At 58.0% G+C, this 25979-nt stretch overlaps 1 protein-coding gene across 1 annotated transcript; it reads right to left on the reverse strand.

Moving 5' to 3' along the window:
- Nucleotides 1-320: 320 nt before the first annotated feature.
- Nucleotides 321-24476, reverse strand: LAMB3 (laminin subunit beta 3). Its single transcript, XM_071450330.1, has 22 exons — nt 24428-24476; nt 23240-23397; nt 14155-14269; nt 13941-14014; nt 13659-13838; nt 13166-13229; nt 12766-12941; nt 12256-12376; nt 11412-11600; nt 11176-11331; nt 10499-10698; nt 9557-9668; nt 8907-9279; nt 8124-8284; nt 6952-7160; nt 5812-6015; nt 5065-5209; nt 4021-4228; nt 2895-3036; nt 2612-2788; nt 1630-1783; nt 321-840 (listed from the first exon to the last, which is right to left on the reverse strand). The coding sequence occupies exons 1-22, from the start codon at nt 24474-24476 to the stop codon at nt 704-706; spliced, it is 3504 nt and encodes a 1167-aa protein (XP_071306431.1). The 3' UTR covers nt 321-703.
- Between the last annotated feature and the right edge of the window lie 1503 nt (nt 24477-25979).

Here is a 25979-nt window from a genome sequence, read left to right on the forward strand (position 1 = left end):
TCTTGGTTATTCATAGAAATCCAACATGGAAATGGGCTGTTAAGTCCCTCTTAAAGCTTTCCCTGTGCATCCCAGACCTGCCCCCACTGCTGTTTTTCTGGCACAATGTTCTGTGGAAAATAAGCAGACTGTGGCAGAAAATCAAACAAGACATCTGACTTCACCTTTGACTGTGAGCCTGTGTTTGTCTAATTTGCATAAATGTAGGTATGTTGTACAGAGGGAGATAAAATTCTCCACTTCTCTGATCTGCTTATTTGAAGGAAGATCTCAGAGGGAAGTACTGAAGCCGTGGCATGTTTGAAGAATTAACTGCAGCACAGACAAAAAGCTTTAGAAGACCCCACAGGAGGGCTTTAATTTGAACAGTGAAATTCAGCTTAAAGAGCTTGAATTGGCAAAAAGAAGAAAAAAAAATAACTTCCCAGTTTATAAAGCCCTCTGGAAATAACAACCTGGGGCTGTGTTTATTTGCCATGGGAGCCTGAGGTCTCTCCCCCTTTTTCCTCCAACCACGGGGCAGCTCTGGCCAGTCCAACCCCCTCCATGGGGGTGCTCCTTCAGTTCAGTGCAGCTATTTTTCCAGAGGTACGGAAAATTAACTTGCTAAAAATAGGGAATTGGGCACAGGAGAGCTCCAGCTGGAAAGTGGGATGAGCACAGCAGTCGGTGTGTGCAGAGGAGGCAGCGATGCCCAGGCTGCTCAGGAGCAGCTCTCGTAGTAGGCGACTTTCCTCTTGATGCTGTCCCGGATCCTGCCCACCCTCTCCTCCAGCCCTGACAGCCGCGACACCCTGGACACCAGAGCCTTGTTGCCTTCCTGAATTTCTGACTCCAGAGCTGAGGAGAGAGGCCAGGGAAGGGAAGGGTTACGTGGTGGGGTTGGGCTGAGCCTCCGCCTCGCTCCTGCACAGCTCTGACAGGGCAAGAAAACCAACATTCTGCACTCCCTCTGCTCCCCACCCTCTGAACAGCCCCCAAACACCACTCCCTTGAGTTCTGAATGCCAAAAAATGGAAATGAGCATGTGGAGGAAAATGGGAGCACAGTGGCACTGCAGGCAGGGCTCCCCTTCATGGTGGCACCCTTGAAAACCCTCAATTTCCTGGCACAGCAGCACCAGCTCCAGCCCACATCCCACCCTCTCACTGCCCAAAGTGTCTCCTGTCTCCTGTCACAGACACATTTTATGGAAAATCCTTTCCTTAGGATTTTTCCTCCTGAGAAGCTGAGAGGCCTCAGGAACAAAATGTAACCAATGGTTATCTGCTGCTGTGGAATGCAACAGGTGCATCTGGGATTGGGCTCATGGGGTTGTTTCTAATTAATGGCCAATTGCAGCCCAGCTGGCTCGGACTCTGTCTGAGCCACAAACTTTTGTTATCATTCCTTCTTTTTCTATTCCTAGCCAGCCTTCTGATGAAATCCTTTCTTCTATTCTTTTAGTATAGTTTTAATGTAATATATATCATAAAATAATAAATCAGCCTTCTGAACCATAGAGTCAGATCCTCATCTCTCCCCTCACCCTCAGACCCCTGTGCACACGGTCACAGTGTCCCTCATTACACCACTGCAGTCCAAGCCCTTCCCCAGGGCACGATGACACTGAGTTTGGGAGAGCCTTACTTTCCATCCTGAGCATGATGCCCACGGTCTCCTGGAAGAGCGCCTGTGCCTCCTGGCTGATGCTCTGCACCCTCTGGCCCCGCTCGCCCAGCGCGGGGCCCTGCCCCAGCCGGCTCTGCAGCTCTGAGTACAGCTCCTTCACCTGGGCAAGGGCCTGGGGAAAGGCAAAAACACTGCAGCTAACACCCAGCAGGCTGGGCACAGGGGCATTCCCAGTGCTGGATCCTGTTTGGATGTTAAATGGATTAAAGCTCTGCACCAGAGCTTTGTCTGTTACCAAGCGTGTGATGCACTCACAGACTGACAGACAGCTCCACGAGCTGCTCTGCCTCAGGCAGGACAGACCAGAAATGGCCTCAGGGTTGGGAATGGCTCTGGAGAGGCTCAGCAGCAGGACCATGCTGTGGTGTGACAGCTCAGCAGCCATAACTGCACAGGAACGTGTCCTGGCATCACCCATGGCACAGCTGGCTGTGGGCACACCGTGAGCTGGTACCTGCTGAGCCCTGCTGTGACCTGGTACCTGCTGAGCCCTGCTCTGAGCTGGTACCTGCTCTGAACTGGTACCTGCTGGGCACTGCTGGACCCTGCTCTGAGCTGGTACCTGCTCTGAACTGGTACCTGCTGGGCCCTGGTGCCCTGCTGTACCTGCTGGGCCCTGCTGGCCTGCTCTGAGCCAGTACCTGCTGGGCCCTGGTGCCCTGCTGGGCCCTGCTGGCCTGCTGTACCTGCTGGACCCTGCTGTGACCCGGTACCTGCTGGGCCCCGGTGCCCTGCTGTACCTGCTGGGCCCTGCTGTACCTGCTGTACCTGCTGGGCCCTGCTGTACCTGCTGGGCCTGGTGCCCTGCTGTACCTGCTGGGCCCTGGTGCCCTGCTGTACCTGCTGGGCCCTGCTGGCCTGCTGTACCTGCTGGGCACTGCTGTACCTGCTGGGCCCTGCTGTGACCCGGTACCTGCTGGGCCCTGGTGCCCTGCTGTACCTGCTGGGCCCTGCTGGCCTGCTGTGCCGCTGTCCCCGCCGTGTCCCGCGTGTCCCCGGCCCGCAGGCGGTTCTGCTCTGTGCTGCGCTGCAGCTGTGAGAGCCGCCCGGCCAGCCCGGCCAGCCCGGCCCCCATGGCCACCACGTTCTTCTCAGCTGGCCCGAGCACGGCCTCGATCTGCAGGCACAGGGAGCCCTGTTAGGATGAGTCACACCCAAAGGCTCCCCGTGCCAGCCCTGCTGGCTGAAGGACGGGGCGCAGGGAGGCCGCCGGGATCCCTCACCTCCTCCACACGCTCCTGGATGAAGCGCAGCGAGGAGCCCGAGCCCCTGAGGGCCCCCTGGGCCTCCAGCAGCACCGTGTTGGCTCGCTGCAGGTTCCCCAGCACCTCCTCCACGCTGCCCTCCACAGCGTTCGCCCGGTTCCTGGGGAGAGGTGGGAAGCAGCCAGGAGTGAGGGTGGAAAAGGGCAAAGAATGGGAGTCCAGGGCACAGAGGTAAAATCAGGAGCTTGGGAAGCAGGAGAGGATTGCTGATGGGAAGGTAACAATGTCCCATCCCTAAAACCCACACATCTGGACTCCACTGGGTTTCCTTGTGAGAGGAACATCAGTTCCACTTCACAGCCTCAAGCAGAGGAGACAAACTAAGAAGGGGAGATAAATGCCTTCCTTCAAACTAGTCTGAAATGTTTATTTCATGGTGTACGACAAGGTGTCAAAGGGAAAGCAATAACCATAGAAGCAGCCCCGATGAACAGTTTTGTGCTCACAGTGGGACTGCTCAGGCTGGGTGACAGAGCCCTGGAGAAAGCCAGGCTCCCCTGTCTCATCACTTCCAGCAGGTTAAGCAGGTGTCAGACACTGCCAAGGAGTTTACAGATTTATCCCGCTGACCTTCTCGCTGGGGTATTGCTACAAGTCAACTTGTGACAAAGCAGATGCTCCAAATTGGCAAGGACACCCTGTAATTACTTTTTAAGGGACCGTGGAATAATTGTCCCAACTTTCACCTAGAAAACAAATAGCCCATTAACTCTACCCATGCTCTCTTGTGCAATTAGGATGTAGGTCACCAATATCAGCTAATACCAGGGCAACGCTGTCATCTCCCAGCGCAGGCACTCGAGATAAGAGCAAAGCCTCCCCTGCTTTCCATAAAGCCCTTCTTGTCCTGGAATCTGTAACAGGATCTATTCTGGGGAGATTTATTTGCACTGGGGCCCCGGGAGGTGTCTGGAGATTGCAGACTCATTCTTTTAGGATGGACACAGAAGATCCCAGCCTAAAACTTCAGATTGCGCAAGTCAGGACAGCTCGGGCAGAGCAAGATTTGAGCCCAGCTGAGAACCACCAGTTGCAGCCCAGGCAAGGGACCCTTGGCTGGGAATAGCCTTGAACCCCCACCCACCTGGCCTGCTCTGCCTCCTGCTGCAGCCTCTTGGCCCTGGCGATGTCCTCGGCCGTCTGGGCAAGGATGTCCTCGGGGCACTGCAGCTCCACCGCCAGCCTCTGGATCTCGCTCATCCTCCTCCGGACTGCAGCAGCGTCCGTGGGGAGGCGCAGGGACAGAACTGACTCACTGATCTCCTGGATGGAGGCAGGATCCGTGTCCTTGTCTGCAGACAGACAGCGGAAGGAAGGTGGGAGTGCGAACGCAAGGGAGGAGGAGGGCAGACACCCATGCACGTCTCACACACATCTCCTCATTCCAGACAGCCTCCAGCATCCCTTCTGAACCCATCTCCTTGAATTCCATGCACTTCTCATTCACACCAGCAGAACTTTCAGGAAAAAGCTGAAGTGATGTCTTGAGTTTGGCAATGCTAACACCATGGCTGAGCCCACAGCAGTCAGGCAGCCCTCACTGAGCAGATGAGGGTGTGTTTCAAGACAAGCCTTTTTTCATTTCACAAATACAAGTTAATAAATCAGAAGCAGGCAGAGCCCAAGGGACATTAGCCCCGCGATTAGCTCAGAAATATCTTCACTCATCATTAACACCAGGCAGCATCAAATGACCTGATTTTCTTATTCAGCTAATGCTCAGGAGGCTCATTATGTTATTACAATCTGTCTGTGAACAATAAGTCACCCCATCAGTTTGTAGGACAATAAGGAATGCTCATCTGATTAACAGCCTGCTCCAGAGAAGGGTCATCTGTCTGTCTGTCTGCATCAGTGAGCGTGGCCAGAAAACCTCAGTGCATCAGGTCACTGCTGGCTGCAAACCCCATCCCTGGAGCGCCCAGGGGACACCCAGACGTGGCACTCAGTGCTCTGGGCTGGTGACACAGCTGGGACTGTGACCTTGGAGGTCTGTGCTGAACCCAGTGATTCTGTGATCACTCTAAACAGCAGCTGTGCCATGCAGAGGGCAGGCTGCAGCCCAGCCCTGGTACCTGCCATGCAGGAGGAGGCTGCAGCCCTGCCCAGCCCTGCCCAGCCCTGGTACCTGCCAGGAAGGCGCGCAGGCGCTGCAGGAGCTGCCGTGCACGCCTCACATCCCCCTGGAGCTGTGTCCTGCTGAGCCCCAGCTGCTCCGCCAGCCGCCGCGTGCTGCTCTGGATCTCACTGGCCGACAGCTCTGTCCTCTGGATCTGCACACAGAAATAAATCACTGCTGGGGCCTCTGCTCCCCCCAGAGCCCACAGCTCTGGCCTGGGCCGGGCACGATGCTATAATGCTATAAAGATGCAGCAATACCCTGTTCTCACTGTGCCAGAGCTTCAAAGGGCTCTAAAGGTTAATGACTAAGGGTTGTGTCCACAAAGGAAGCTCTCAAAGAGAGGTAGCACCACTCAGCTTTTAAAAACACCTTTGAAATGAATTTTGAATCACTTTGAAACCTCACTTTCTCTTTGCAAGGTACAGAAACAAGCTGCAAGAGCCCTAACCCATGAACCCTCTCTGTCTGTATTGAATGCATCAAACATGCAGAATCTGAGAGTTTTCCATATTCCCAGCCCTTCTGCCACACTGATCCCAACCCAGGAGGGAGAGAGGTTCCCTTGTGCTGTGTCCAGTGCCTTCAGCTGGGGAGGCAGGACCCACACACAGCAGGGAGCCTATCGCTCCAAAATCCCTGGATTTCTGAAGCTGCCCACGGGGTGAAGCCCTGAGCAGAGTCTGAGGTAGGTGTTCCTCTCTGTGCTGTGGTAAGCAGAGCTCCAAGCAGGGCACGGGCAGTGCCCACACTCACCAGCTGTGCCGTGTCCCGCAGCCGGGCGCTCAGGCTGCTGAACTCCTTGGCCGCCCGGCCGGCCGCAGCCAGGGCCCCGCTAGCCAGCGGGAAGAGGCCGTGGCAGGGCTGGCCAGCCCCACAGACAGAGCTGTTGTCCCGAGGGCACAGCAGCCCCTGGCAGCGGGCAGGGGTGCACAGCTCCACCCGGGCCCCTCCGCACACCTGGGCAGGGAGAGAAGAGCTGGGGTTGGGCAGTGCCCAGCTGGACGCACCTCGGTGCCCGTGGGGAGGCAAACACAGCCCCACAGGGATGGCACACCCTGCCAAGGCGGCTGGGACCTGCTGAGCCCGTGCTCCAGGAGCTGTGTGGGCACGGGAGGGAGCCCAGCAGGCTGGCAGTGACCCAGGTGGCACAGCCCAAAGCGCTGGAGATGTGCCAGTCAGAGAAGGGCAGGCAGAGCCGGCTGCCCCCACCTGAGCCAGTGGCACCTGGTCAGCATGGCATCACCAGCCCCAGCTGCAGCAGAAACAGGAGCCAAGCCCCAGTGGCTCCCGATGAGTAAGAGCACATCTGTGTGGAGCAAACCTCCCTGCAGAGCCACCCCTCTGCCCTGTTTGCTTTGGGGAGAGCTGCACGAGCAGCCCCCGGGAGCAGCAGCAGCAGCTCTAACTCTGGCAGCTGGCAGAGCTGCCCCCAGGCTCACAGGGCAGCAGGGCACCTCCACGTGCCCAGCCAGGCCAGGCTGGTGGCTCGGAACGTGCTGGTGCCCCCAGCAGCAGAGAGGGGAGGCTGGTGGTCTCCACAGCAACCGACACCGAAATGGGTCTCCATGGCAATAACAGAGCAGTGAAGGAGAAATAGGAGAAACCTCAGCCAGAAATTAAGGGGGTCTTGGAGATACGAGAAGTGACGTGAGAGAGTCCCTGCAGGGAAAAGGACAGGAAGGGAGGGGGTGGAGGGCAGAGCTGTGGGATCTGTGATCCTTGGGCAGGGGATGCTCGGCCAGTTCTCCAGCTGAGTCTGCCTGGACACAGCTTGGTCCTGCCGTGCCTGAGGAGAGGAGCAGGGCTGCAGGATGAGCCTCCTGAGCTCTGCAGGGCCCCCTCGAGAACCAGACACACCCGTGGGCAAGTCCAAAACCCGCCTGGCATCCTCACCTGGTTGATGACAGGGGTGAGGTCGGGGCCCGAGGCCAGGTCACCCTTCAGGGCCAGCAGCCGGGCCGTGTCCCCAGCCAGGTCCCCCTGCAGCCCCATGGCGCTGAGGCGGCTCTGCCTGGCCTGGGCCAGCAGCCCCTGGGCTCCCCCAGCCAGGCTGCCCGCGCTGCTGGAGCTGCGGTGGGCAGAGCGGATCGTCTGCAGGGCTCCTGTGGGAATTGAGGTGACAAAAGGCACAAATGACTCACAGGTGCAGCACAGCCCTTCGGGGAGGCACTGCCTCTGCCCTGCACTGGATTCCTGCACAGGACAGGGTGCAGGCTTAGTCACCAAGGCATCACAAAAACTCCTTTTGGTTCCAAACACCTTCCAGCCATTCCCTCAGAGGTCTCCTGAAGGACTGAACTCAGGGCTGGAGTCGAAACTGAGCTCAGGGCTGAAACTAAACTGCAGCCAGTCAAGGCACACCCGCTGATGCTGGCCTTGGGCAGGGCAGGACAGATTTCAGAGGCTCTGCTCAGCTCCTGAGCAGCCCCATCGTTCCCCTCCAGCACAGGCTGGAAGGAGGGTGGCCAGGACACGGAGCTCTGAGAGGACAGAAAGGTGCAGAGTGAGCGGTCCTGGTGCCACTGGGCACAGCTGGCACATCCCCAAGCTGGGTGCTGTGGCAGGGAGGGGACAGCAGTGAGGCCCTGGAGGGAAGGAGCTGGAGCAGGACTCATGGCAGCAAGCACCAGCATCATCACAGGGCTTAGTGAGCTCTTCTCCTCCCCAGGGGCTGACAGCAGCCTGGCTCCCTTCCCCACCCTCCATCCCTTCCATCTGTGTCAGCCTCCATTCTCTGCTGCCTCGTGGATGCAGTGATGCCCTCCCAGCAGGGATGTCCCCTCCCACCCCTGCCTGGCAGCAGAGGTGGTGCTGGGGGGCACAGGAACACACAATGAGCTGGAGCCCCAAAACCCAGAGCAAATCCCCCAGCAGTGTGAAAGCCCAAGCCACGGGCCGGGCTGCGTGGGAAGCAGCCCTCACTGGAGAGGAGATGTGTTTGATCTGAGGCTGACAGCGGGTTAAAATCCCCCTCTCATCCACCAGCCAGGGAAAAACCCCAGGCAGTCAGGCTGAGGTAAATTAATGACTGCAAATTAAGAGATGTTGCAGCTGCAGAGCTGTACCTGACAGATCCGTGCTGAGGCTGGTTTCAAACTGGGTCTTCTTGCTCTGGTACTGGGAGCTGGTGACAAACAAGCTGCTGTTGAGGGCCTCCAGCTCCCTCGACAGAGAGGCAGTGTCATCCAGGAAATGAAGGTCGGGATTTATGCCTCGGACCTGCTCCCTGGCAGAGAACAGGAACAAAATGGGAATTTGGGAGAGAGAAAGGCAGAGAGCAGGGCTGAGAGGGCCACTTGTGCTGGGCACTGCCAGCACCTGGCAAAGGGGCACTTGCGAGCCCAGAGACAGCCAAGGACACACCAGGGCCTTGCAGGTTTGCAGAGAGGAGCTGGGCTGCAGCCCCTCCACAGCAGGGACCAGGAACGATGGATGTGCCCTGGGAATGCCACCATGCAGCCCTGAGTGCCACCACACAGCCCTGAGTGCCACCATGCAGCCCTGAGAGTGCCACCACGCAGCCCTGAGTGCCACCATGCAGCCCTGAGAGTGCCACCACGCAGCCCTGAGTGCCACCACGCAGCCCTGAGTGCCACCACGCAGCCCCGAGTGCCACCACGCAGGCTGCCCACGCTCCTCCTGCCTTGGGGACATTGCACAGGGGACAGACAGACGTGGGAGCGGGACGGGCACAGACAGGTGGAAGTGCTGCTCTGCTGCTGCTCGTGAGCAGAGCCAGGCACAGCAGGGACAGAATCAAAGCAGAAGCGTGCAAGCAGCTCCCAGAGGAACCCCAGCAGCTCCCCGTGGATCAGGGCTGTGCCCCACAGGCAGCTCCCACCCCTCACCTGATGGCAGCGAGCGCGCTGCCCGCCTGGGCCAGGCCCTGCTGGGTGCCAGGGGGGTGCCCGAGGATGCCCAGGGCCTGCTGCAGGTTGTCCTGTGCCCGCGAGAGGCGGGGGCCGAGCTGGGAGCCGCCCGTGCCCGCGGGCAGCCGCGCTGTGGTGTTGGCCAGGCCGGCCTGGCGCCGGTGCAGGAGCTGGATGTCCCCATCCAGGCTGTGGAAGCAGGGGTGGCAGGGCTGGCAGCCGGGCTGGGAGCTGCAGTGCCCGCGCTGGCAGCGGTCGCAGCGCTGCCCGGTGACCCCGGTGCGGCACAGGCACCGACCCGTGGCCGGCTCACAGCCCCTCTCCTCCGTGCCCTGGAAGTCACAGTCACACTCTGGGACAGGGAAGGGGGAGGGAGACAGGAGGTGGTGGTGAATAACTTTATAGCCGTATAAAATCAGCCCCTTAATTAGGGTTAATGAGTCCCAACCCAAGCTGACATCCGTCCCCTCCTGCTGGCACAGGCAGAGGAATGGGCAGAGCCCCCAGCCCCGGAGCTGGCACAGCCCCTGACCCTGCAGGGCCAGCCCAGGGGGCCCAGGACTCGCCCAGGAGGGCACTGGTGGGTAAATCCGTGCTCTGAGCCAGGGAGCAGCGAGCCCAAGCAGTACCTGTGCACCCTCCCCGTGCATCCCTGTAGTGCCGGGGCGGGCACTGCTGCTGCCCCACGGCCGAGCACGTCTGTCCTGTGAAGCCGTCCCTGCACGGGCACTGTCCTGTGAACTGAGAGGGCAGCACGTCAGGGACACTGGGCACAGCTCTCCCCCAGCTGCTCCTGACCACCAAAACCAGCCATGGACCATTTCCTCTCTCAGTCTGTGCCCAGGCCGTGCCCGAGGTGCCCCTGCCAGGCTGCAGCTCTGGCACAGGATGCAAACAGGCTCCAAACGGCCCCAGCACCACCAGGAGGATGCTCAGCCTTGTTTCAAAAACAAAGCAATCGCCCACGAGCAGCTGCTTTGCCATCCCAGGTCTCCTCCCCACGCTGAGCTCATTTGGAACCTATCTCAGGCTCTTAGAATTTGTCATGGTTTGGGGTTTTTTACATTTAACTTTAATTTTCCCAGTTGCCTCTTAAGCCTGAAGTGGTACACATGCTTTTCATTGACAAATGAGCATAATTAACTTCCCTCGCCTGGATGAAGATGTCTTATTAGGACTTCCTTGATAAATATCAGGCTTGTTAAAGCGACTTAATCTTGCCTCAATAATTACCACTTTCTTTCATTTTCCTGAATAGTCTGTCGTGGTGTTTTCTAAGAATTAGGAGAAGCAAAATAGGAGTGGGATGCACTGGGGAGCACACAGCACTTTTTGTGAAGGTTCCTATGGATGGGACAGGACAAAGGAGCCCCCCAGAAGGTGGGTTTGATGCTCTGACAGGTCACAGTGAGGGGACACAGCCATGGCAGCGTCACCCTGGTCTGGGCAGCTCAATCCCCAAGAGCCCCTCCGAGCAGCAAGGGGAAAGGAGAGAACCGAGGGAATGGAGAGGAAAAGCTGCAGCAGGAAGAGGAGCCCCCAGGAGGAGGCTGCCAGCGGGCTGGGGGTACCTGGTTGCACTGGGGGCTGCGGGAGCCGCGGGGGTGGCAGGCACAGGGCTGGCAGCCCTGCCCGCTGCCCAGGCCCCAGTGCCCGGCCGCGCACTGCCCGCAGTCGCTGCCCACCACGTTGGGCAGGCAGGAGCAGCTCCCGGTGTCGCCATCGCAGGGCACGGTGTCCTGCCGTGTGCCCAGGGCATTGCAGGTGCACCCTGAAACAGGGAGGGCGTGGGTGAGGAGCAGCCTTGGGAGGAGCTCCCAGACACCCAAGGGGGGCTCGCCTCCCTTGCTGCCCACCTGAGCTCAGGAGAGCTGCACCTGGCTCTGAGGGCATCCCCCAAACAGGAGATACAGGAGAGCTGCACCTGGCTCTGAGAGCATCCCCCAAACAGGAGAATTGAACCCAGCTCTGACAGCATCCCCCAAACAGGAGATCTGCACCCCCAAACAGGAGAGCTGCACCTGCATCACCCCCTGAGCCCTGGGGGCACTCAGGACACAGCTGCATCCCGCAAATCCCACCTGCCCTGAGCTTTTTGCTAAACTCACACCTGAAACCACCCCCAAAGCTTTTCTAAACCCGTACAAAACGGGCCCTTGGCTCGAGAACCCCAAACCACAGCTGGGCAGGACACAGCTCCCTTTCAGAGGGGGCACCCCGGGGGCACGGGTGTCCCAGGGGTACTCACTGCGGCACCCAGCGGGGTTGGCACCGGCCAGCTGGGCAAAGCCAGGCTTGCAGAGGTGGCAGCGGTCGCCCTGCACGTTGTCCTTGCAGACACAGCGCCCTGTCCCCGGGTCACACACAGAGCCGGGCACGGCGCCATCGGGGTCACACTCACAGGCTGCAAACAGGCAGGAAAGGGCCCAGCTGAGGGGGCAGGTCCTGGGGAAGGTGCTGGGGGGTTTTTGGGGGGGCACTCACGCAGACAGGCCTCGGGGTGGCTCAGCTCCCGCCGCGGGTTGCGGAAGAAGCCGCTTTGGCAGCGTTCGCAGTTGTTGCCCTCGGTGTTGTGCTGGCAGCTGTCACACACGCCCCCGCTGGCCCCACCGCTGGCCTGGTACAGCTCGGGGTCAAAGTGGCACGAGGACGAGTGACCATTGCAGTCACACCCTGAAAAACCCCAGCAAACGGCTCCGTTGGAGCCAGCACCGTGCACACCCCCCAGCAGCAGCAGTGGTGGCACTAGAGGGTGCCCAAGGCTCCCTTGTGACACAGGGACAGCCGTGACAGCCCCGCAGTGGCACCAGGGCACTGCTGCAGCCGGGAGAGGCAAAGGTGCTGAGACACCATGTCAGCACAGCCCTGCAGAGCCCCAGGAAGGGCTGGGAGCTGCGGCCGGGTGGGATTTGGGGCAGGTGGGGTTTGGGGCGGGGGGATTAGGGCCAGGTGGGGCTTGGGGTGGGGGGATTTGGGGCAGGGGGATTTGGCCAGGTGGGGTTTGGGGCAGGGGGATTTGGCCCAGGTGGGGTTTAGAGTGGGGCATTTGGGCCAGGTGGGGTTTGGGCCAGGTGGGGGCATTTGGGGCAGGTGGGATTTGGGCCAGGTGGGGTTTGGGCCAGGTGGGGGGCATTTGGGCCGGGTGAATTTGGGCCAAGGGGATTTGGCCCAGGTGGGGTTTGGGCCGGGTGGGGTTTGGAGTGGGGCATTTGGGCCGGGTGGGGCTTGGGGCAGGGGGATTTGGGCCAGGTGGGGTTTGGAGTGGGGCATTTGGGCTGGGTGGGGCTTGGGGCAGGGGGATTTGGGCCGGGGGCAGCACTGGCCGTACGCTGGCAGGCGTGGGGGTCGCTGTCCTCAGCAGGGGCCCAGGGCTGGGCGTTGAACAGGGCAGCGCAGCGCTCGCAGTGCGGCCCCGCCGTGTTGTGCTGGCACACGCAGTGCCCGGGCACCTGCTGCACAGACATGGGGTCACACACCCTGGGGCAGCCCCTCAGCACGGAGCCTCACCCGTTCATGGCCAGCAAAGAGCCTCCCACAGCCCATTCCTGGTCACTGTGGCCGAGGTGTCCCAAGGAGCACCCCAGGCAGGCAGTGGAGCCATCCCAGCAATGTCCATGCCCCTGGCAGCCCATGGCAGAGCCATCCCAGGGTGTCCATGCCCCTGGCAGCCCATGGCAGAGCCATCCCAGGGTGCCCAGGCCCATGGTAGAGCCATCCCAGGGTGTCCATGCCCCTGGCAGCCCATGGCAGAGCCATCCCAGGGTACCCAGCCCCCTGGCAGCCCATGGCAGAGCCATCCCAGGGTACCCAGCCCCCTGGCAGCCCATGGCCAGCTCACCGTGCCCTGCTGCTCCCCTGCAGGGCTGCAGTGCTCAGCGTGGCCGTGGCAGAAGCAGCTGCCCAGCACCTGCAGCTCTGTCACAGCATAGAAGGTGCTGGGTGAGTGGTAGCCCTGGCGGGGGACATGGGGCAGCTCGGTGAAGTTGATGCGCAGGTTGGTGAAGGGCCCCAGCCCTGTGGGGGACAGGGGATGAGTGAGCAAGGGAAGGAGGACGTGGCACAAAGAGCAGCAGCTGAGCCATCAGCAAAGACCAAATGCTGCTCCTTGACAGCCCAGAGGTGCAGCTCAGGGTCCCCCAGGGGTTACCCCAGCTCAGCACTTCCCAACGCTGCAGGGAGAACCACGAGGAGCCTCATTCCCCTCTCCCTTCCCAGCCCTGGAGGAGCCCATCACTTACTCCCTATGGCCTGGCTGTAGGAGGAGCTGATTGTAGACCCCAGGTCTTGGACACTGAATTTCACCTTAGAGGGAAAGAAAGCAGGTTAGAAAGCAGAAACTCGAGCTGCTCTCTGCTCCTGGCACTGTGTGCACTGGACTTGCCTCTGCCCAATGTCGCTAAACACAGGGACAGCGTTTAGAGCTGCACAGGACACAACCCCTGCCTGTCACAGAGCAGCAAAGGCGTCCCTGCAGAGGAGCAGGGATCTTCCCAAGGGCTGCCCTCACCAGGTGTGCCAGGGTTCCATCTCCCCCACCCCTCACCAGGTGTGCCAGATTTCCATCCTCCATCCCTCACCAGGTGTGCCAGGGTTCCACCCTCCACCCCTCACCAGGTGTGCCAGGGTTCCACCCCTCACCAGGTGTGCCAGGCTCCCAGGCCACCCCCTCTCCCTGCAGCCCTGCCCACGCAGCCCCAGCAGGGCTCCCTGCCACAAGCCCCCAGTACCCACCGTGCCCCCGTGCACGGGGTGCCCCCGCAGCTCCTGGCACCGGGGATCCTGCCAGCCCTCGGGGGAGCCGCGGGGCACGTGGGGGAAGGCGGTGGCGCAGTCGGAGGCCAGGTACTGCAGCACCTGCCAGGTCCTGCCCGCGTCCAGGGAACGCTCGATCAGCATCGCTGCGGGCGGCGCCTGCGGGCAGGGACAGACACACGGGCTGGCACCGGGGCTGCACCGGGACTGGCACCGGGCAGTGACAGCTCACCAGCAGAGGAGCTGCCCCCTCACACCCACCCTGAAGTGCAGCACCACGCTGTGCAGCTGGAACAGCTGCTCCAGGTCCAGCTGCAGGGACACGCGCTCCACACCTGCGGGCACAGAGGGCACCGTCACAGGGACATGCTGGGGACAAGAGCAGCCATTTCCTCCGTTCCTCCCCACCCCCAGAGCTCAGCACCGTGCCCTCCTCCCCTCGGGGGGGGTTGTTGGCAGCAGTTTGTGCCCTCACCGTTCTGGGACTGCCACCAGCGCGCGCGGCCGGCCGAGGACAGCACGTTCTCCACGCGGTGCCCGCTGTGGCTGTGGGGCAGCCTCGAGTCACACCTGCAGCACTTCATGCTCCACTGCAAAGAAAGGACAGTGACCACCCCAGCAGCCCCTGGAGAGGCCTCGGGGGTGGGGAGGAAAGGCAGGGTGGGTGTGTTACGGACCAAGGAGCATCAGCTCAGTGAGAGAGAGCTGAAGGACCACAGATCAGCAAGACTGATGACACTCAGGCACTAAGGCCTCCACACCTTGTTGAAAGCCACAGCTTAAGGTTTTATGGACTAAAAACTAAACCCGAAACACCTTTGACTAACACAGATTTTTGGCGAACCATCAAAATTGCGGTTTTTTAAGCAACCGCCCCGGTTTTCACAAGGCCAACACTGGACAGAAAGCCCTTTGCAGCCTTTCAGCACCGGTTTGCCCTTTCCACACAGCCCAGGGGCTGTCTGGTGACCAGCAGGGCCTTTCTCTCCTATCCGAGGGCTCGGGCCATGCTCAGCCCCCTGGGCTCTCCCCCGGGAGTGGATCAGGAGCTCACAGTGGGTGAGAAGCCAGGGGGTGGAAGTCGAGTGGCTCAAAGTTCAGCCCTTCACTTGAGCAAGTAACCCAGGGAGTAAACAGAGACTCAGCACAGGGAGCAGGAGAAAGGCGTCCCCCGGGAGCAAACAATACCCAAATTGTCACCAACCAGGCAACGCTCCCTGCAGGCACCGCCAGCCACCACCGCGGGGCCGGCTCAGAACGGCAGAGATTGAGCAAGAGCCGGGACAGGGAAGGGCTGGACAGCAGCCGAGGCTCGGGGTGGGCAGGGACCACCAGGAAACTGGGATGGAGACAGCCAGGGGGGGCCAAGGTGGGAAGGGCAGGGCTGGGGAAATGGGGAATTGGGAATTAGGAGATTGGGAATTAGGAGATGGGGAATTTTAGGAAATGGGGAATTGGGAATTAGGAGATGGGGAATTGGGGATTAAGAGATCAGGAATTGGGGAGATGGAGAATTTTAGGAAATGGGGAATTAGGGAAATAGGAGATCAGGAATTGGGGAGATGGGGAATTTTAGGAAATGGGGAATTGGGAATTAGGAGATGGAGAATTGGGAATTAGGAGATGGGGAATCAGGGAGATGGGGAACTGGGGATTAGGAGATCAGGAATTGGGGAGATGGGGAATCAGGGAGATGGAGAATTTTAGGAAATGGGGAATTAGGGAATTAGGAGATGGGGAATTAGGAGATGGGGAATTTGGAATTAGGGAGATGGGGAATCAGGGAGATGGTGGCAGAGCCCACAGCAGCTTCCCTGGGGACACAGAAAAGCCCCAGCTGAAGCACTTGGAGAGGAGCCAGGGATTGCAGAGACCACTGGGAGGGGGAAGATGCTGCTCAGGGCATGAAATGAAGGGCTCAGCACCTCCAGCCTGGTGGAAAACAGGTTATCCAGAGAAACTGAGGCTGCCCCAGCCCTGGCAGTGCCCAAGGCCGGGCTGGATAGGGCTTGGAGCAGCCTGGGGCAGTGGAGGTGTCCCATGACAGGGCACTGGAACTGCATCCAAACCAAACCGCATCCTCCAGCCCAAACCCCCTGGGAGTTTGAGGTGTCATGGCCTGAGCAGCAGAGGAGCCTCCCAAATGGAGCAGTGGGACACGTCTGTCACATCCACAGGGATTAGGGAGGATGGAGCAGAGCGTGCCAGGGATGGCAGGAGCCAGCCCTGATGGCTCAGAAATGTCACCCTGGGGTCTGGGCCTGGCAGGGGCTCAGCTGGCACAGGGAAGGCAATGAGACACCCTCTGCAGGGCTGGCAGGGGCTGCAGTGGCTCTGGAGGCATGGGAATGCTGGGACCCCAGAGGGGAATCAGCTTTCAGGGTCTGAGCAAGGCCAGGGGGTGACAAGTGACAAACAGCACTGCACAGGCACCCCTGTGCTGAAACCTTCCTCAGGATGCTTAAAACTGAGGAGCCAAATCCCACCCGAACCCTAAAGAGGGCCCTTCACAGGCTGGGGAAGGGACCCAGACCCAGGCCTGGGCTCAGGAGGGCAGCAGGGTGGCAGCCACTGGGACACAGGGACACCACCATTAATGGTTTCCCCTTTAACAATTAATTTGTGGTTTGCAAAAATTAATCAGTGGTTTCATTCCTCACACAGCCCAGACCTGGGGCTGCTCTGTCCCAGGCCTGGGAGCCTTCCCCAGCTGGGTGCACAGTGAGATCCTCACTTGGAACCCATCTATTTCTGTATTTTCCACAATCTTTATGTTCTCTGTCTATAAATACCCCAGCACAGGAGTTGGCAAACTCCAGTATTGATAACAATATCACAAAGTAAGCAAACATAGCACTGAAAATATATAATCATGCAATTTCCCTGGCTCTACCAGTGAGAATCACAAATAATTTAATCAGGACTAGGCAGAGCTCGTTTCAGATAATGGCCACAAGCAGCAAATTGTCAGGGAGCTGCAGGAATTATCCACAGAAATAATCTAGTGAACAATTGCCAGCGGTGATTAAACTTCCCACCAGTCCTGACTGTGCTCAGCAAACGAGAAAGGAAGGTTTCCTGCAAGGGGAAAGGTTAATCTCGGCTAAATTATGCATTAGGAGTGACTCGTGCATACTTATGAGCTCATTCACACAGCCAGGGACAGCAGCGCTCTCCAGCAGCCTCGTGCAGCTGCAGCCCCGCTCAGATGTGGTGCTAAATCAAAATGGAGCTTCAGGGTGTGAGACAAACCCTTCCCAGGCAGCCCAGGGCTGTGCTGGCTGCAAAAATCTCCTTTTTTCTTTTTTTCCCCCCCACTAAGTTTTTTTAATTAAGACTAAAATTAACACTGGAAACCAAATCCATGCCACATCCTTGGAGTGAGTTGTGAAAGCCCTGCATTGCACAACAGCAGGATTTGCCCTTACGGGCTGTGACTATGTGGCTCAAAGTTCCTTGGGACAGAGGGAATTACCAAAAATGACGGCCCAAGGTGAGGAGAGCTCCAGCAGCAGCACATCCCTGCCCCAGGCCTTCACCATTTCCTTTCCTGAGCAGGCTCAGGGGATGCCTGGGAGCTGCCAGGGGCACACGGAGTGACCAGAGGCAGGGCAGCTCTGGGGATCTGCCACAGACATCTCCTATGGAAAATCCTTTCCTTGGGATTGCTCCTCCTGAGAAGCTGAGAGGCCTCAGGAACACAATGCAAACAATGGTTATCTGCTGCTGTGGAATGCAACAGGTGCATCTGGGATTGGGCTCATGTGGTTGTTTCTAATTAATGGCCAATCACAGCCAAACTGGCTCGGACTCTGTCCAAGCCACAAACCTTTGTTATCTTTCCTTCCTATTCTATTCTTAGCCAGCCTTCTGATGAAATCCTTTCTCCTATTCTTTTAGTATGGTTTTAATGTAATATATATAATAAAATAATAAATCAAACCTTCTGAACCATGGAGTCAGATCCTGGTCTCTCCCCTCGCCCTGAGGCCCCTGTGCACATGGGATCTGCTCTGGGCAGATCAGTGCTGGCTCCCAGCACAGCCACCCTTCCCTGCCAGGCTCTGCTGGGAACCAGTGGGGAGGGAGCTAAAAGGGGGTCTGGGTCTGCAAGGAAATCACTTCTCACCCTCTGTGCCTCCAGGCTGCTCCAGTCACCCAAAATCAGGGTTATGGAGGCTCTGGGATGAAGGGAAATTCATTCCAGACTTCTGAAAGATAATTCACAGCACAGCTGTGTGAGAGGGAAAACTCCCGTGCTCAGAATTAATAGAGTCACGTCTCAGACATAAATGGAAAGCGGGAAAAGTCCACAAAGAACAACCTGCAAGTGGCTGAGCATGGCAGGTCCATGCTGCTCTCCTCCTGCCCTGGCCTTGTGACCCAGCTCCTGAGCAGCCTCCCTGCTCATGCAGGGCAGCCAACCTCTCACAGTTTAACCTGGTGGCCCCTGACCAAGGATATTTCAGGAGCTCCTGCTGCCATTCTAACATGAGCAGAGAGCCCTTGAAATAAAAACCTCCTGGCACAGGAGCGGAGCCCAAAATAAACTGCCCTTGTCATCAGCAGAGAGGGAAGCTGAGCTGTGCAGGCGTGGAGCAGAGACCCCTCCCAGCCGTGGGGGTCCCAGCTCTGCCCCAGGGCACAGAGCACTGTGCAGGCAGCCCCTGGCACGGAGCCCTTGCACACCAATATTCCATAGGGACACCAATCACCATCCCAGTTCTGTCTGGGAACGCTCTGGAGAGCACTGGGAATTTGTACACACACAGAGGTTTGGGGTTATCGAACAATGGGGTGGGCAAAGGCCCCTGCAGAGCCAGGTTCTGTCATTCCCTATTCCAGCCCCAGGACACTACTCAGTTCCAGCGCTGTTTTCTGCAGGACACGGCTGTGCCAGGCTCCTGGAGCAGGGCACAAATCCATCCCCTGGCCATGGGAAAAGGCAGCAGAAGCTCCCATGGCTCTGCCATCATGGTTAAACTTCCCAGTGAGCAACTGGTGTGCCCTAAACTGGACTGGGATTCAGTTTGGGAGCACAGATCTAGCATAGAATCAGGGAGTTCAAAGGGATCACTGAGTGCAGTTCCCAGCCCCACACAGGACCCCCCAAAATCCCCAAAATCCCAGCCTGGGCCTGAGGCTCTCTGTGCCATGACATCAGTGTCACTTTGGCTGGTTGGAAATGAGCTCTGAGGTTTTGCTCAAACCACAGAGAGAGGGCTCTGCCCCCAGTTTGGATTTACCCCAGAGTCAGGGGGGCAGCAGATTTGGGGTGAAGGCAGGAGTTGGACAAACCTCCCAGGGATGCGGCTTAAGGAAATGCAGTTCCTTTCCCTCACTCAAAAGCAAGCTCTCGTGGGTGCTGCTTTCCTCACCCCATCTGTTCTCACATCAGCAAAACCTCCTCTAAAACCTGCCAGGATGATCTGACAGGCTGCAAACCCCAGGCTGCACAGCTTATCCCACACCCCACACGGTGCCAGGCAGCGAGGAGATGTCTCCCAGCATGTGCCAATCTGCAGCCCCCAGGCCAGGAAAATGAGATGCAGAGAAGGGAGGAGGGAGCAGCCATGGGAATGGGCTGGTCCTGGGCAGGTGGGGGCACATCCCTGCAGCAGGGAGTGCCTGAGTGCCTGCTGAGATCAGCACTGAGCAGCAGCCTGGGCTCGCTGCTCACCTCCAGCCCCTCAGGAGCACAGGCCGTGCAGGGCAAACCCTGCCTGGGCAAAGAGAAGCCCAGAGCAGAGCAGAGCTTTGGTCCATCCAGCCTGGTGGGATGCCCAGATCCATCCCATGGCTCTGTGCAGAGCTGGGTGTGCAGGAGGCAGAGTGGGAGGCACAGCTCTCCCTGCTGCAGCCCCTGGCGTGGGCTCCCAGCTCCCTGAGGGACTCAGGCAGGTGGCCCAGCAGCAGCACAGCTGCAGAGCTGTCTGGCACGTCCCTCCCAGCAGATATTGGTCGGTATTTTTGGAAGCAGCCAACGAGGAGTCGGTGCTGAGGCTCCAGAGCAGCCCTGCCAGGCAGCTGCCCCCATCCATCAGCAGCAGGGCCCCTGTGCTGTGCAGGAGCCCCAGAGGGCTCACATCTCCCTGGAGAGGACCTGGTTCCTCTGGAAGCTCTCCTCTGCCCCCCTGGATGGCTCTGTGTCACCAGAGCTGGTAAAGGGCACTGCCCACCCTGCACACCCACCCAGCAATCACAGAGCTCAGGTGAGACAGGCAGAACATCCCATGCAAACAACATTTCAAACATAAACATCCCACAACATTTTAAACATCAGAAGTGTCCCAGGGCGGGAGGGTGAGGACTCGCAGCCTCCAGGAGCAGCAGCACAGGGACACAGCTCTGCTCCTGCCCTGCCTCCTCCCCTGTCCTCTGGCACAGGATCCCAAGGGATGCTCAGGGTGTCTGTGAAAGCCACTCTGAGCCTGCCCGTGGCTGCAGGTACCAGTGGGGGCTGCTCTGTGCTCCTCAGTGCTGTGCACACATTTATATTTACATATATATCAGATATATTTACATGCATTCTGATATTTTTCATATATTCTGGTATTTTTCATGTATTCTGATACATTTATGTGTATTCTGATATATGTATCAGATATATTTACATGCATTCTGATATTTTTCGTATATTCTGGTATTTTTCATGTATTCTGATACATTTACATATATTCTGATATATATATCAGATATATTTACATATATTCTGGTATTTTTCGTATATTCTGGTACTTTTTATGTATTCTGATATATTTACATATATTCTGGTATATATCAGATATATTTTCATGTATTCTGATATTTCTCATGTATTCTGATATATATATCAGATATATTTACATATATTCTGGTATTTTTCATGTATTCTGATATTTTTCATGTATTCTGATATATTTACATATATTCTGATATTTTTCATGACTTCTGATATATATAAGATATATTTTCATGTATTCTGATGTATTTACATATATTCTGGTATATATAAGATATATTTTCATGTATTCTGATATTTTTCGTGTATTCTGATATATTTACATATATTCTGGTATATATCAGATATATTTACATGTATTCTGATATTTCTCATGCATTCTGATATTTCTCATGCATTCTGATATATATATATATCAGCTATATTTATGTATATTCTGCTCTGTAGTTAAATGAAGTGCTAACTGAGGCTGAGCCTCCCTCAGTCCATCTCATGCTGTCCCACCGAGCGTCCCTCAGCCCCTCCTGCCCCAAGCCCAGCCTGGCTGTGTTCCCGGTCCGTTCCCAGTCTCCCTGCCCTGCTGGCTCCAGCAGCAGCTCCCAGCCCGGGTGGTTTCCAGCCGGGCCATTTCCCTGCCCGGGCTGCAATGGGCAATGCTGAGCGCCCTGCTCGGGTTTCACCGGCTGAACCCCGGCCAGGCATGGAGCAATCGGGAGGGCAAAGAATAAAGGTTAGAGGGATCTGGGGCCGGGCAGACAATGGAGCAGAGGCTGCGGCTGATCAGTGACCACCAGAGTTGCAAAATTGGGCCCTGGGGCCGGCAGGAGCAACCCCTGGTCCCCTGCCCTCTGCTGAGCTTGCAAAACCACCCCCAGATCTGTGCCTATTTGGCAACTGAACCAGAGCAGGGCTTGTCACCAAAAAAGAGCCCTAGGAGTCTATAAATTGAACGGGTTTGCTTTTTATAGGATGGGAATAGGGAAATCGAGTTCAGTTTTGCTTAAATTAGGGAAGTAGAGAAAGGGAGGGAAGAATTAGGAAATGCTGAACCCGTGGGGATTTCTCCCAAGTTAAGAGCTGGTATAATCAAATACCTCCATCAGCAATTACAGCTGCAGAACAGAAATCAGGGGATTTGCTATCAGTAACTCTGGCTCTCTCATTTCAATAAAGGAAAGGAGCAAAATGTCAGCAAGAGCAGAGCCCATTCCCAGAGCCAGAGCTGCAGAATCCAGCTCAGCACAATGTTAACTGCTCACATCCCCTTTAACCCTGCTACTTGTAAGGCGAGGGACGAGGGACACGACAACCAAAGAGTTTTGGGGTTTGTAGCCTGGAAGAGACGAGTGCAGCCCTGCTCCTGCAGCCAGGCCACTCCTGCTCCAGGGGCAGCACAGAGCCCCAGGCCTCTCTTCAGATGATGCAGAGGGTCACAGTGATGCCCTTTGCAACAGCTCCCAGGGCCAGGCAAAGGGGGCACCCAGCCCTTTCCAGCTGCTTTTAGGGTGAGCAGATTAATCAGGGTTTGTCCTCACCCACTCCCCAAGCACGAGGCCCCCGTGCCCCCTTTTCAAATAGAAGTCACTGCCAAAAGCCATTGCTAAATGAAGATTTCAGAGGCTCATTTTTGAGCATTTTTCTCATCTATAAGCAGAAATTTGGAAGGAAGAATTAATTAAGCCACAGGAAGCAGTTGGGGCTTATTTGTGAGCACAAATGCTGATCCCTGGGAGCAGCAGCAGAGCTCCATAAGAAGGGAGTGGAGGAAATGCCTGACTGAGACTGTCAGCAGGAAAAGGACCTGGGGGAGGAGAGGTGCTGCAGCCAGCCCAGCATGCAGGAGGATTGGATGCTCACACCCCTCTGGGACAGGAGCTGCCCTTCCCTGAGCTCAGGGATGAGTGGAAATGTGTCCAGCCCTGCCAGGACACCACTGGCTCTACAACAAACCCGCTCACAGCCACGTCCTGGCCTCCAGTTTGCAGGGGATGAAAACCACAAGGCTGAGTCACAGGAGCTGGGCTCAGTGCAGAAAGCTCTGCCCCACTGGGGAGCTGCCACTCCTTTCCTCTGGAGCATCTCTTCCAAGAGCTTTCTGTCTGTCCTGCACTGAACCCTTGGGGCTCCTCCCAAGGCACTTTTGGGGTTAACAGCAGCCACAGGAAGGCTACAGGAGGTGCTCACACCAGGGACACACCAGTCTGCAGCTCCCAGCCCTGTGCTCGGGCAGATTTATCCCTAAACTAAGCTCTCCCTCTGGCCCAGCAGCAGAGTGGGAATCTGCAGCTGGATGCAGCATCATCCCCCCTGCCCTCACACAACCAGGGATTGGAAACAACTTCAGCAGCTTTTCCAAGCTGGAATGTTCCCGTTTATGACACACAAAAATATGAGTTCAGTTTATAACTACAATGCCCAGGGACAGGAGGGCTGGGGATGTTTTGCCCCCAGTGCTCCATGCCAGAGCCTCGCTGCCCGTGCCCTGTGGCTGCCTCAGTGCCCAGCTCACCTTGGGGGATGGCAGAGGAAGGCTCCAGGGACACTGCCCCAGCACGGCTGGGAGGGGACAAATCCCAGCCCCACGGGAAGATTGGGCTTGGAAAGGACCTTAAAGCTCATCCCAATCGGGACAGCTCAGAGCCCCCTCCAGGCTGGAGCATCCCTGCAGGGTGGGGAGGATGGAAGGGAGGACGGAAGGGAGGATGGAAGGGAGGGAGGAAGGACGGACGGATGGACGGATGGCTCTCCCACGCCCTGGGGATGGGGAGGACAGGGCAGGAAGGGGGGGAAAGGCTCTCCCGGCCCCGGGGCAGCCCCGGGTGAGGGGAGGGGGCTGTACCTGCCCGTGGGGGGTGCAGTACGTCTCGGGCTTGCTGAGGCCGCAGGTGGAGGAGGCGCTGAGGCGAGGGGCCCGTCCCAGCAGCAGGTCCCCGGGGGCAGGGTAGCAGGCTCCTCCCTGGGAACAGGAGCTCTGTGCTGCCAGGGGCTGCGGGGCAGCTGCAACAACGGGAACAGGGCTCAGGGCAGTGCCGGGGGGCACAGAGAGCGACCAGCCCCTCGGACAGACAGACAGACAGACAGGGAGCACAGACAGCAACCAGCCCCTCGGACAGAAAGACAGACAGCACAGAGAACAACCAGCCCCTCAGACAGACAGACAGACAGCACAGACAGCAACCAGCCCCTCGGACAGAAAGACAGACAGCACAGAGAACAACCAGCCCCTCAGACAGACAGACAGACAGACAGGGAGCACAGAGAGCGACCAGCCCCTCGGACAGACAGACAGACAGACAGGGAGCACAGAGAGCGACCAGCCCCTCGGACAGACAGACAGACAGCACAGAGAGCGACCAGCCCCTCAGACAGACAGACAGGGGGCACAGAGAGCAACCAGCCCCTCAGACAGACAGACAGACACCAACCAGCCCCTCGGACAGACAGACAGGGGGCACAGAGAGCAACCAGCCCCTCAGACAGACAGACAGACAGGGGGCACAGACACCAACAGCCCCTCAGACAGACAGGGGGCAGAGACACCGAGCAGCCTCAGAAGCAGGAGCTGCTCACTGCACCAAACCAGCCATGCCCGGGACATCCTCCCCAGGACACGTGCCAACAAAGAGAAGGATGTTTCACCCTGAGGTGAAACCTTTAGTTTTTAATAACAGTGCTTTGTACTAAGAGTTACTTCCAAAACACTTCGTTGCCCTGGCCCCAGGTTTTGGGCTGCAGGGATGCTCTGTGCCTTGCCCATGGAACTGAGCAGCCCTGGAGGTGTCCCCTGGTCCCATGGGCAGCCCAGGTTGGTGTCCCCTGGTTTCATGGGCAGCCCAGATTGGTGTCCCCTGGCCCTGCAGTTCAGCACTGAGAGCAGCCTCCTGCCACCCCCCAGCACTGCAATCCAGCCCAGGCTCTGCTGTTACTGCACAGCTGCCATCAGCAGCGTTGCTCTGCACTCAGCTGCCATCAGCAGCGTTGCTCTGCACTGTTCCCCTGCTCTTTGGGAGCACAGGGCGAGCCTTACCCAGCAGGACGAGCACTGCCCATGGCCACAGCCGGCAGCCAGGCTCCATTCGGCCGCAGACACAGCTGGGGAAGGGTTTGCAGCGAGACTGAAAAGAGCAGAAAATGTCAGTTCAAAAGCTCGCTCCGGGTCCTCCTCCCTTCTCACTTCACAGGGAGAAACTTTTAATTAACCTACACAGAATAGCATGGGGGGGAAATCAAGAGTAACGAAGAGGAAAATCAGACGCTGAAACTGAATTTGCCTCCAGTGCAATGAGCCCCTGGCCCAGCCCCGCCGGCGCCGGGTGGGATGGGGGCCGGAGGGGATGGAGCGTGCACACACAGCCCCCTGCAGCCCCCGGCACCCTCTGGGCGCCCCAGCCCCAATCCCAGACCCAAACTGGCGCTGTGGCCCGAGCTCACGTTCCAGGAGAAGCAGAAATCCATAAAAAACCTCCTGTGAGTGTCTCCCGCAGGGAGAGGAGCCCCGTGGCACAGCCCAGGGAGGAAACGCTGCCAGCACACAGAAACCTCACCTGCCCTGTCCCCGTGTCCCCCGACAGCCGCCGGAGCTCTGAGCGCCGGCCGCTCCTCGCAGGCTTTAAACGCGCCCTGCCTCACCTGCAGAGAGGTGCTGTGGGTGCAGCGATGACAAAGGAGTGATTCAGGGAGCCCCAGACATCCACACCCTGGGAGCGAGCTCAGCGCCGGGCGGGCGCCGGGCGGGGAAAACCCGAATGGGCTCCGTTTAACCCGAATGGGCTCCGTTTAACCCGAATGGGCTCCGTTTAACCTGAATGGGCTCCGTTTAACCCGAATGGGGTCCGTTTAACCCAAATGAGCTCTATTTAACCCAAATGGGCTCAGTTTAACCCGGCTCGGCTCCGTTTAACCCGTCTGGGGCTGCTGCAGCAGGGCTGGCACGCTGTGCCCACGCTGGCAGGGCAGGACCGCTCCCAGCACCTCAGCTCCAGCCTTTAAATGCCAATGGGAACATAACTTTACTATTGTTATACTGTACTATGGCATTTCTGAACTTCTAAGCCCCTGTTTGAAGTGCGGGCTGCTGAGCGAGGGCAGCTCACAGCGCAGCCACCACCCCCCAGCGCTGAATTCCATCTAAAACTGCTTTTCATCCTCAGCAAAACCCAGCCCTTTCCATGCACTCCGGTGAAAGAAGCCCAAAGCTCCTCTCCCACAGCGGCGGAGGGCTCAGCAGGACCCACCAGGTGACTCCAGGTCCCTCCTCCTGTTGTGCTGCTGTCCCCAGTCCCATCCCCACCCCGAGGGACGCGGGCATGCCAGGCTGAGGCCCAGCAGCTCCCAGCAGGGCTGCACACAGAGCTGGGGAATAAAAACCAATAAAAACTGAAAAATATCCTCCCTCGGGCTACGGAGTGTGCGAGCTGGGCTGAGGTGTGGCACACCTGGGCACACCTGGGCGTGCTCAGCAATGCGGTAACGCCGCATTCCTGGTGCCCAGCCCCGCCCGGAGGCAGCAAGGAAGCGAGAACAAGCCCCGGAGTGTCTAAAGAGAGAGGGAGGGAGGGATGGGACGTGCCCCGAGCTAC

Source organism: Agelaius tricolor, unplaced genomic scaffold, assembly GCF_023055355.1.
Source record: "Agelaius tricolor isolate 1412-34295 unplaced genomic scaffold, bAgeTri1.0.p SCAF_30, whole genome shotgun sequence".
Lineage (NCBI taxonomy): Eukaryota > Metazoa > Chordata > Aves > Passeriformes > Icteridae > Agelaius > Agelaius tricolor.